At 43.8% G+C, this 11,972-nt stretch overlaps 2 protein-coding genes across 3 annotated transcripts; one reads left to right on the top strand and one right to left on the bottom strand.

The window, feature by feature from the left end:
* The first annotated feature begins 158 nt into the window (after positions 1 to 158).
* Positions 159 to 11,002, top strand: LOC142905202 (sodium-coupled monocarboxylate transporter 1-like). Its single transcript, XM_076051760.1, has 19 exons — positions 159 to 334; positions 373 to 879; positions 1,179 to 1,298; positions 1,938 to 2,003; positions 2,084 to 2,135; positions 2,228 to 2,295; positions 2,422 to 2,460; positions 2,592 to 2,707; positions 3,022 to 3,162; positions 3,326 to 3,455; positions 3,609 to 3,697; positions 3,893 to 4,002; positions 4,118 to 4,185; positions 4,417 to 4,503; positions 4,884 to 5,104; positions 9,183 to 9,286; positions 9,360 to 9,448; positions 9,565 to 9,585; positions 9,643 to 11,002. Exons 2-19 carry the CDS (start codon positions 646 to 648, stop codon positions 9,721 to 9,723), a joined length of 1,836 nt encoding a protein of 611 aa, XP_075907875.1. The 5' UTR covers positions 159 to 334; positions 373 to 645; the 3' UTR covers positions 9,724 to 11,002.
* On the bottom strand, positions 10,412 to 11,568 carry lyrm5a (LYR motif containing 5a). Of its 2 annotated transcripts, none has more exons than XM_076051781.1 (3): positions 11,381 to 11,568; positions 11,169 to 11,241; positions 10,412 to 10,754 (listed from the first exon to the last, which is right to left on the bottom strand). In XM_076051781.1, exons 2-3 carry the CDS (start codon positions 11,211 to 11,213, stop codon positions 10,524 to 10,526), a joined length of 276 nt encoding a protein of 91 aa, XP_075907896.1. In that variant the 5' UTR covers positions 11,214 to 11,241; positions 11,381 to 11,568; the 3' UTR covers positions 10,412 to 10,523. The 2 variants fall into 2 exon arrangements, with proteins under 2 accessions (XP_075907896.1, XP_075907897.1); XM_076051782.1 differs by having other exon boundaries at positions 11,416 to 11,568.
* Between the last annotated feature and the right edge of the window lie 404 nt (positions 11,569 to 11,972).

The following is an 11,972-nucleotide window of genomic DNA, read 5'->3' as shown; positions in this document are numbered from 1 at the left end:
CGGGCCGGGTGAAGAACTTCGGCAGCAGCAATCCCACTTTCTGCGACATCGAGCTGCACTCGGCCAAAAGCGGCGCTCCAGCCTAAAGTCCTCTGGATCAGATTTTTCCCTCTGTCTCCTTCTCGGGATGATCAAACGCCAGTCTGTGATGTAGTTGGCTTACAGATAAGAAATTTACAAGACGTAATGTCCGTAATGATAATTTTAAAGTTTTTTTTTAAATTGTAAATTGCAATTTGCTTGAGTTTTTTCTCGTTGTTTTATGTAGGTATATTGATTGATTGTAAAAATTAAATACACTTTAGTCACTGCTGGCCCTTTGTGATTGAATGCTGTGAAATAATTTTACTCCAAGAAAAAGATTTGACGCAGAGTTGATCAAATGTGTCCTCACTGACTTTACAAGACATTTTACGTTACAAAATATATATGAAACTAAGTGCCTGTTGAGCGTTCTCAGTCAGTTCATGCCTCCCAGAGAGTTCGCTGCTTTTACATATGCTGTGCCAATAAATAAAACAAAGGTCAGGTCAGTCCATGCAACTGGGATACTCAGAATTAAGGTTCATTCACTGCCCTGCGGTTCAAGCATCCCGTTGGCAGGCTTGCGGCTCTAACTTTTCCGTAACCTGACTGGCGGCAAACATGTCGGGCGTCCCCCTGGTGGTCGGTACCTTGAAGGTGGAGGACTACGTCGTTTTCGCCCTCATGCTGGTGGTGTCCACCGCCATTGGGGTCTACTATGCCTGGACCAGCAGGGGCCGGGAGAGCGCCGAGGAGTTCCTCACGGGGGGGCGAAGTTTGACGGCCCTGCCAGTGTCCATGTCCCTGATGGCCAGCTTCATGTCGTCCATAACGGTGCTGTCCAACCCGGCCGAGGTAGGCTGCAGTGAAAAGATAAGATAAGATATGCTTTATTGTCCCAAAAGGTCACAGAAAATCCTCTTTTAGCAGGGACCACAAACACATTCAGACAATTCATTCCATCAACACAACATCAAGAAGAAATGTTAATAAAAAAAAAAAAAACATTTAAGGGCTGTCCAGTAATATTTGCCGACCCCCCCCCCCCCCCCCCCCCGCAACACACACACACACACCTTCTAGACTCAAATGTTAAATGTTCTTTGATTTAACACTGATAACAACTGACAAAAATAAACATGCCTGCCTTTTAGGTGTACGTCTTCGGAGCCATCTTTGTGTTCTTCAGCGTGTCCTACGTGGCGTCCATGCTGTTGGTGTCTGAGGTGTACCTCCCAGTCTTCTACCGACAGGGCATTGCCACCATCTACGAGGTGACTTTGCCATTCCTTCTCCGAGGTTCAAAAAGAGGCGCTAAAAAGAGATTTAAGCATTTATATGTAGCACAAAAAAAAAACGCAATGGATTTTGCTGTTGCCGCTCAGCTGATTTAAAGAAAAAAGAAAAAAGGGTGAAAGGTCACTTTATCTTTTGTATAAAGATAAACCGTAACTGCATGATATACCGTATGCAGAATGGTTTGAGGGTTTCACTTGGTTCGTTTCACATTTCAGAGTAACTAGAACCCCCAAGTTAGTTAGCGGTTGTGGTTCATCATTATGTTTGAGCCAGATTAGCCACTCGTAATGAGTAACTCTTAATCGCCGGTTGAGCTGCAGATTCATGAATACATTTACAGATTTGCATATGCATTTGCAATGCAATGTCAGTACACATTTACAGATTATTTTACACATTCACAAATCTGAATACCTGCACACAGGTCTGATTGCATATCCTGTTATCTTGTGCCTGGGCGTCATGATGCTGTCCAACCCAAATTCCAAATTCAGACCGTTGGATCACACCTTTGGACCCCAGTGATTTTCAAAACAAAAACATGAGAAATGCAGCGTTGCTGGATACATTTTTGAGCCACTTACGCATCTTGCCTCGTCTGCTCTGTTCAACAGTATCTGGAGCTGCGTTTTAACAGGGCCACCCGTCTGCTGGGGACCGTGCTCTTCATAATCCAGACGGTAAGTGAGACTCTGGCGCGGCGCAAGGTGACGAGGTGACTTAGGGGCAGTTGAGGCATTCGCATCTTGCTTGTTCGCAGATCCTGTTCACCGGAATCGTCATCTACGGCCCAGCGCTGGCCTTGAGTCAGGGTATGCCACTGTTTTTCACACATCTTGAAAACATCATTAACAAAAAGATTGCTTTTAAATCATATCGTGCCATCTTTTTTCCTCTTTCCTAGTTGCCAATATTGATTTGTGGGGTGGAATTGTCACAACAGGCGTCATCTGCACTCTATACTGCACACTGGTCTGTAAGATTTTGACTCCACAAATGTCGGACGGCGGTCAGCTTTCGCCACCTTGAGGAATGCTGACAGTTCTATGATCCAGATTTACAATTTTTATGTACAGTTTGTGTGCTCCTGTGTTCCAGGGTGGACTGAAGGCAGTGGTGTGGACCGATGTCTTTCAGGTGGGCATCCATTTACATTTCCGCAGGGGATTTCCTCTGATTTGCAGCAATATTTTGAAATGACTGATATGGACTTGAAGTCCAATTTGTAACGAGTGGAACAATGAAGCTTGTGCCATTCTGTCCTCCAGATGGGGATAATGATTGCGGGCTACGTGTCCATCCTCATCATGTCTATAATCGTCCAAGGTGGGATCTCCACTATCATCTCAGACTCGCAACAAGGCGGTAGACTCAACTTTTTGGAGTGAGTGCATTTTTGAGAGTGAGGAAACAGCTGCATCCAAACTTTAGATATCATAAACAAAAAAAAGATATTTTCCCTTTTCAGCCTTCTTTTGCATGACAGTGAGGAATGGCCTCAGCCCTCAATCACGTATTGCAATTTTTAAATAAAAATAAATTTTCAGTTAGATACAAGACAGGGGCAGCATATACTAATATTTAACTGCACAATTATATTTTTTACGTGAAAAGAATGAAAGCAATGAAATACACAAATGAATAATAGCAAAGCACTTCCTGAACATTTGACTGTGGTCTTCCGTCCTGTCCCACCAGCTTTGACATGAACCCGTTGAGACGTCACACTTTCTGGACCATCACCGTTGGAGGAACGTTGGGCTGGGTCATCATCAACGGGACAAACCAGGCCCAGGTGCAGAGATACATCTCCTGCAAGACTATCGTTCACGCCAGAGTGTGAGTCTCAAAATTTCATATTAATTTCAGGTCAATTTAACTTTTATTTCATGATCAATAGACTTCTAGACTTTTTTTTTTATACTAGCTGTGCTCCTTTGAAAAGATTGAATGAAAATGCACATTAATGCCCTTTTTCTTCACTTCTGTTTTTGCTCAATAGATCTTTATACATCAGCGTGTTGGGTTTGTGTGCTTTCCTGGTGATCTCCGTGTTCATGGGGATGAGCCTCTACTCTATCTTTAAGGACTGTGACCCATGGAAAGCTGGACTGGTTTCTGCCCCTGATCAGGTAGGCCTGCGGCCGACACAGGAGCAGATGAACTTCTACAGCTATCATCATCTCATAAAAACACCTTTCATCAGTGCAATGTCTTTGCTTTTTCGATTCGTAGTTTTTGCATTTGAATCCCATACACCATCCTCTGTCCTACCATCTCTCCAGCTCATGCCGTACTTAGTGATGATCATCTTGACAGGCACCCCTGGTCTTCCCGGACTATTTTTTGCAGCGGTGTGCAGCGGCTGTCTCAGGTTGATATGTACAGCAATATTACTGTCATCCCTTTCCCACTCCCACACCCCCTTCCCCCCACCATTTGCTATTAAAAATGAATGGATATCATGGCTATTGCCTTGATACATGAACAGTCTATGTGTAGAGTTTCCCAGCCACCAGGCAGTAAATCCACTTTTGCTATTCCCTCCCTCCAACCCTGATGACCCCAGCACAGTTTCCTCGAGCATCAACGCGATGGCTACGGTGACCGTGGAGGACATGATCAAGCCGCACACAAACATATCAGAGAAACACCTGATCTGGCTGTCCAAAGGCCTGAGTATGTCCGCCCTCATTGCTTTTATTAGCCAAGTTTGTCACTGACACCACATCTAAACTTCGCTTTTCAATTGCTTTGTTCAGATTTTTTTGTGTTTTTTGTTGGTTTCTTGCAGGTTTCGCATATGGAATGTTGTGTATTTCTATGGCTGGACTTTCGTCTGTCTTGGGAGGAATGATGCAGGTAGGGTAGCTTTGAAATTCTTAACGGTAACTAATATGTTCAATAATACCAATCCATTCAAATCTAACCTCTTTGTTTGAATTCAACATTTCAAATAAAGGTCTAGCACACTATTTTTGTTCTTGTTGTGATCAGCAGCCTGACAGGTTCGAAACAGGTTTTGGACAAGGTTGTCATCTTTTAAGTGTGTTTTTTGGGGTGAATCTGTGGATTTGTGTTTTGACTAAACAGGCGGGTGTGATTGTTGGTGGAGCTATCGGTGGTCCTCTTTTTGGCCTGTTCTCATTGGGCATCCTCTGTCCCTTTGCCAACACCATAGTGAGTTCTCCATCTGTTTTAATTCACATTTTTATTGTCCATCCCAGGCTACAGTAGCACGTCATTGTATGATGAATTGTCTCTTAGATTTACTAGATTTAGAGTTTTAGCATTACTACCACCTCCAACTTGTTTGGAAGACAAGGCGGTCACATCTTACTGGTGCAAGTACTACCAAACTGTCAGAGGCAAAAATGCCCTCAATGATGTCACAAATGGCAGATTTCTAAGACGTTTTCAAGTTTATTGCAAGTGAAATACTAAAATGTTGGATTAATATGAATTGACAAGTCTCGTGGTACTATTTGAAGGCACTGCCAAACGAATTTTGCCCAATATTTTGGAATTTTTATGTTATTAAATGTACAATTTCTCAACAGGGGGGGTTGTCAGGCCTCATATCAGGTTTGGTCGCATCGCTGTGTCTGAGCATTGGATCAGTGGTGTACCCTCCCCTTCCTGAGATGACCCGACCTCTTCCGCTGACCACTGACGGGTGCAACCTCACCTTGACAGAAAGCTCCAACTGGACCTCCACCATCTCTCCAACAGTGCTTGGACTCACGACCACGACCCCTGTAATGAGCACTGGTGACAACATGTGAGTGGGTAATGAATATGGCCTGAGAATGAAATGAAATGAAATTAATTAAAAAAGTGAAACTGTTAACCCAGGTCAAGTGAGGTCTGTAAGTGCTAACATAGCCTAATTATGTAAAACTTAAGAGAACTACGAAGTAAAGCCCCGTTCTCTGCTTAAGCAGCTTTGAGGAAAACATGAATACATCAGAGCAGCAGTAAATGCAGCGTTCAACAAGTAGTGAAAAGACATTCAAAAACAGGACCAGTACGTGACTCGAGAGATGAGATGCTACAGAACACACACCTGATCCACCCATAAAATTATCAACAACTAAACAAATATTTAGATTCAAAAGAGGACACTTACTGGATGCATAGATTCATAATCAAGAGGGAGACTTGAGTGGCTGCACCTGTTACCCATCCCTCTGAAGAGCAAACAGTAGGTGCTCATTTTGTCTTCCAATCAGCTTTCAGGCTGAAGCCATTAGGATGGGCTTGGAGTGACCCTGAGTGTGAGTGAGCCAAGGACGGCAGGTCCAGCTGGGGGCCAAGGCAGCTGTTAAAAAAGCATAGGGTTTTCCTCCTGTTTATGCCTGGAATTACCTTCCCTCCCGTTCTCTTTAGAGATTAGATTTTTACTCAGAAGTATGGATTCTAAGGCACCAATTTTAAAGAATTGAAAGCGACTAAAGCAGGGACTGTCTTATTTAAACCCTACAGTGAATAATGCATTTTGTTGTTCTAAGCTTCTTCAGTTGTTGCTGAGTTGTTCTTCAGTTGTCCTAGGTTCATAGTCTTGGACCAGTTAGATTTCACTGGTCCTTCGAGCCGGATGAGTGGATTACTGTGGAACAAACCAAACCTAGATGATAAAGGATGGAGTTCCCAGACAGATCTACCAGAAGACAGGAGGAAGCAGAGCCCAAGCGGGCGCCGCAGGAAGAGGTGTCAAGCCCCTGCACTTCCTCCTGCGGCAGTCGGATCAGTTCAGGTCAGATCAGTCAAGAGAGCAGGCAAAAGAGGTCCAATAAAGAGTGCACCCAGCTGGTTGGAAAAGTAGCCAACCTGCAAAGAAGAAATGTGGATTTGAGAAGAGCTCATGCAGAGTTCCCCCAACAGTTCCAAAATCTAAGGAATGAGATGACAACCCTGCCAGACAACCAGCATGGACATAGACCTATGCCAAGATGCATTCCTCCTCTCCAAAGCCATGGTCCCTACAGTCCGAGAGAGGAGGCACCCCATGCCAGAGACAGCTGGAGAACCCAGGCCAAATGCTTTCAGGGTCTACGTGAACCATGCTTCAACCATGACCACCAGACATCCACATGAGAAGGAAGGTACCGTGGTCCGGCACCCAGAATTCCAGTACTGACATTTCCAGACCCCAGGGAGTTCATAAGGATGAAGATCACACTGGAGAATTCCTTCCTGAGGACTCCACCGAAAGATTTAAGTTCCAGATCCTAATAAACCACCTGGAATGTGTGAAAGCCCTACTTGTGGTGGACTCATCCAGTACTTCTGTGCGACCTTACACACATGCCATGGAGATGCTCACCGAAATGTATAAACAGCCAGACACCCTGCTAGCAGAATGGTTAGTGGCATGAAGTACAAGTGCTCCATGGGGCGACCGTCTCTTTCATTGTTTCACCAACTGCAGAACTAAAGAGGAGGTACAAGATTCAGCATGCCTTCACGGCTAAGCAACTGGGACTGGCAGAACACACCCACCCAGTTAATAAATAGACTGCAGCAGAAGTACCGGCTCCTGGCAGGACTCCCTCTGCAGGTGCTGAAGAAAGTCCACCCTGTGCTACTGATTGGCTCAGACTATGCGTACCAGATAACACCCATCAAACCTGTACATTTGGGCCCTCCTGGAGGACAAGCAGTGGTACCAGGCTGGGATGGACACTAATAGGCCCTATTCAAGATCTCATGCCAAGCTCAACACCAGAGGTTCTCTGCATGAGCAAAAGCAAGTTGCATCCGCAGCAACAGAACTGATAGCAGTTGGCACAGATGGCAGATCTTCTACCAGCAAGACAGAGGAGCTTCCAGCCAGCCTTCTACTCCACCAGTGTGGACAGCTTTGGACCCTACAGCATCCGAATCAGGAACAGTACTGAAAAGAGTTGGTGGTGGTGGAGGGGGCTCTTAAAATGTTTAACTAGGGTATCAGATCACATTGATACCCTGACAAGCATGGATACCGTCGTCTTCTTCATGGCCCTCAAGTAGTTCATTCCCCCGCGAGGGAAGCCTTTCAAACTTTTGTGAAATTCACGAGAAGCCCGCTAGCCAGCAGATCCGGTTCTCCTCCATTCCTCTGGGGTCACCACACTTTTGGGAGAGGGATTTGGTCACTGAAGGCTGAACTTCAGGCTACTCTTGGACACCAGCCGGTGAACGAGGAAGTGTTGCGCACTCTCCTAGTTGAGACTGAAGGGATCCTGAACTCGAAGCCGTTGGGCTACACCTCTTCAGACATTGCTAATCCAGACCCTGTCACCCCTAACTGCCTCCTCATGGGGCGAGGTGACTCATCACAACCCCAGATTGCCTTTGACAGTCCAGAGATCCTTGGTCGCTGCAGATGGAGACACATCCAGGTGCTGGCACACCTGTTCTGGAAGCACTTCCTGAAGCACTATCTACCTGGACAACACGCCCATCAGAAATGGCAGACTGGAGCACCCGACCTACAGAAAGGAGAGGTCCATTGACAATCTACTGCCTTGAGCACTCTGGCCGATATGTACGTCCCGTGGTGAAGCTCATCCAGCTACCTGCCTGACACGATGATGATGAGAAAAGGGACTGAGCTTGAGAGTCTGGGCCTTTTTATTAAGTATTTAAATTCACATGTGAATGTGGGCGCGGCTGTTTAAAAGGCCTAGGGCCTTGTTTTCCTTATGATGTGGCAGTTGACATGGATCTTGTAGCTTTCCAGGGAGACTGTGAGGAGCAGGGAGAAGGAAGAGTTGACGGGGAGCAGAGAGTGGTAGTACTTCTTCTCACGACCGTAGGTTCCATTCTGGCGAGAGTTCAGAAGCCTCACTGCCAGTGCCTCCCTGTCAGCATTGCGGGGATTGAAATGAAGCGCAACTTGCCTTGGTGCCAGTACCGTGCTGCAAGTTCACAATGAACAGGAATGTTGCTGGAAAGGCATTGATGAGAAGAGCAGTCTCACTCATCAGCTCCGACCAGGTGCAAAAACCCTGTGTGGTCAAGTTGCTGAGGCCGAGCCACACGTTCCAATCAGCTGGAGTCGCCATGTACAGATAGCTCTTGAGCCACATCTGCTCCTACATGGAACGGACAGAGAGTAGGTCGCCTTTCAGAGACCGCTAGGTCTGTTTAGCATCGTGCAATGTCTTCCTGTCTCCGAAGGATTTGTAGCAGAACTTGCCAAACTGGTACGAGGCAGCTCCAGGATGCCTCAATTCACTGTTGACAAAAGTGTAGGACACGGGAAAGTTTTGGTGAAACTGCCATGTGGTGATGCCATGCTTTTCGACCCGACGTAACTCAAACTCTCCACCTGATATTAAATCCTTGTACTGCCATCAAGCCATCTGTTTGGAACTGCCTCTGGACTGAGTAAGTCCAGAGTTCTTACCGACTCTCCACAGCGATTCAAATTACCCAACCACCAATACAATAATACACAATAATAACTGTTGGTAGATATGGTATGATTGAGTGTATTTACTTATTTAGACATAGAGGAAGTGCCCTTGCGCCTTGACGTAATTTTTTGTTCGCTGCACTTGAGCACAGGTGCGTGTTTGCGGTTGTCAATAAAGTTCGCCGGTGTGGCTGAGTGAGACTAAAACTTGTTTGTCTGTTAACTTTCATCGTCCTACTGTCGTGGGTAAACAGGAGATACAAGCCTGTTCTTTGAGAGAGAAACTCTGCTAACAATAACCATTTAATTAATTGAGAACATCCTTATGATTTTACTCAAGTTATAGAATGCTTCTGAAATGATCCGGCAGAACGTTACATTCTGCAAATGTTGCGGTTGCCCACAATCGTCAGAATTCCTAGCTGAACTGTTCTTTCTTTTGAATTCACACCTACAGAGATCTACCAGCGGCCAATTGGCACTCTCCTTCGTACCTTTACTATGGCCCTGTTGGCAGCTTAACCGCTTTCACTGTGGGACTGATAGTCAGCTTGATCGCAGGTAAAGTATATAAATAAATAAGTGAGTATTATACACTGTATTTATTGTCCTGGGCCTGCTTTGCACATTTCAGGAGGCTGGAAGACCAGAATCAAGCCTGAGTTGACGCTGATGAAAGAAGACATGTTGTCCTATCATATCTTCGTGTTCGTGAGAGACAGAGTAAGATGGGCTCGAGATTTGCGAAATACAACAAAGACTTTCTGAAGAAATGAAACAAATGCAGCGGCAGACTGCCAACAGCTGTTTTGCTAATACACATTTTTTTTCCTCTTCAGCTTATGAGAAGAACAAGAGAGGTTGACAGTGCAAAGGTTGAATGCACGGAAGATGCAATTTCAAGCTCCAACACTAAGGTGGACATTGCAGTGATTGAAGGCAACAGGTGTACAGAAAATAAAGCATTTGGATTGCAAGAGAAGTCGACAATGATGTAAATGACACGACTGAAAATCAGTCATGAAGAATGTCAACAGCTGTATTTGTTCACAAACTTCTTAATTTACGTGTGTCTGATTTTGTAGCATTTACTTTTTGTAACCTGACACTTAAGCAGTTTTCTCATTGTTTTTCTCTCAACTGGATGTCAACACATTTTCTGATGTGATGTGAGTGAAATTGACGAAAAGAGCAGATCCATGTTGTGGACTGCAGCAGTAACGTGGTGTCAAAATTCAGCTGCCTTTGCCAACACGCTCGTTATACAAATATAAGTGTGTATAGACGGCAATTCAAAATACAAGTTATCTCAGTTCTCATAGCTAACAACACACTTATTTTGTAGTGTATGATCATAACTCCAATGAAACAGATATCCTAATACATTTAATTCAAAGGTTATTCAAATATGTATTTACAAATAAGCAACATTTAAAAAATACTATGTGTTTTGTTCTGTATCTGTATAACAAACAAGCATCAGCGCTTCATATTTTTTTTTAATGAACAGTGCATGGATACACATGTACACTCACTCATAATACTCAACCATGCAATTACAAAAATATACAATGACTTTGTACAATATAAATTAACAGTTTTCAATAGTTAAGCGCTGCATATCGAGTTTTTAAACGTGATCTAAATACCCATTCCAGGGCAGAATTGAAATAAATTGAGAACAAGTTGAGAAAGTATTTCATTTATTAAATGTGGTCTGTACTGGTCAATACTGTATCTTAAAATAAGGCAAATATAAGAATGACAGCATCTCTCAAAAAGACTTATGGCCTACAGGTCACTCGGTGCTCTTTTGCGACTCTTGTGGGTCGTAATACCTCTTCTTCATTGCTCGGTACTTCCTGAGGAAATAGAGCGCCTCCAATTCCTTGATGACAAAGTCGCCCCTGGCCACCAGCTGTTTAATCTTCTCTGGGTCTGCCACATCTTTGTTCTTCATGAAAGCTGACTTCAGGCGCTCTCTGAAGTATTTGGATCCCTGGGGGTACTCGCGGCCAAGATACAGCAGCTTGGGCAGGACATGAGAAACGACTCAGTGTCATGTCTGTGAGTTATTTACATGCATTTAATCACAATTTACTAACATAGGCACGTCAGAGGTTATCAAGTGATCAAATTGTCTTTGTGCAATTGTACTATTATTTTAAGCATCTCATTCTCTCTTCGAAATATTATATTCTCACTTCTTTCTATTATACATCCATTTTGCGTGGAAATAACCAAAATGAAAACTGTAAATAAAACAGCTTAATTAGATATGCAGATTTATTATTTACAAACCATTTACAACCTTTTACAAAGACAGGAAAATGTTCAATAATTGCCACATTATCGAGATGTGATACGTTTCTGTTATATCAAGAGCAGTTACGACATAAGGGGCAGTGAAGACATGTTAGGGTGAACAAACTTATAAACTTACCGTCTTGTAAAGATGGATAACCTCACCCCTTAAAGGGTTGGCCATGACACTAAATGTCTTGGCTTTTCCACTTCTGAAAAGAGCAAAAAGAAGGGCGAAATATTTTTGAGAGAGAAAAAATTAAATGCAGAACAGATGCTAACAAAAATAGCTAGCTATAGCTCGGTGGTATTTGCTAGCGACTAAAATAAATGTTAATCACATTTACGCACATTGTTTGGTTTAGAATGATAAACTTGGAAAGTACATTCGTGGAGAAATGTCTCCTCTTCTTTGCCCTTCGCTTTGGCAGTTGTGCGAACGCTTCAGCTGTACACACAGTCGTATTTCGTTTCGTCTTTCTGTCGTAAACAATAACACAAGACCGCGCAGGCGCACTCGTTTCTATGGTTACCTTGACCGACGCGATAGTTTCTCGTCGGTGGACAAATGCGGCAACTTGAAAACTTTTTTCTGGTTTTAATTTGAATTCCGAGCGAAAAACGCGTAAACGTCATCTTAAAACGAATACTTGTTTTCTTTGCCGTCCTAGTTTGTATTCGCTGCGTTTATTCGAAATGCGGACTTAAATGTATTTCTGGCCGTTTCCAAACTTGGCCGCAGCAAGGTGCAGTGAAAGGATACAAGCTCGCTTATCTCTGAATTCTGACATTAAAGTCACACTTAGGGGCTACAAGTATAAATATTTCATCACTGCCAAATTCTGACTGAGACTGTGTTTAGTTGCTAATTGAAAAAAAAAAAATAATAAATAAAAAAAATACATTTCTCATTTTTGTACAAGCGTCTCATAAGAATGGTGAG

Source organism: Nelusetta ayraudi, unplaced genomic scaffold, assembly GCF_046127955.1.
Source record: "Nelusetta ayraudi isolate G7.1 ecotype Tasmania unplaced genomic scaffold, CSIRO-AGI_Nayr_v1 ptg000135l, whole genome shotgun sequence".
Classification (NCBI taxonomy): Eukaryota; Metazoa; Chordata; class Actinopteri; order Tetraodontiformes; family Monacanthidae; genus Nelusetta; species Nelusetta ayraudi.
Note: the sequence above shows the minus strand (reverse complement) of the source record. Positions and strands in the feature narration are given on the sequence as shown.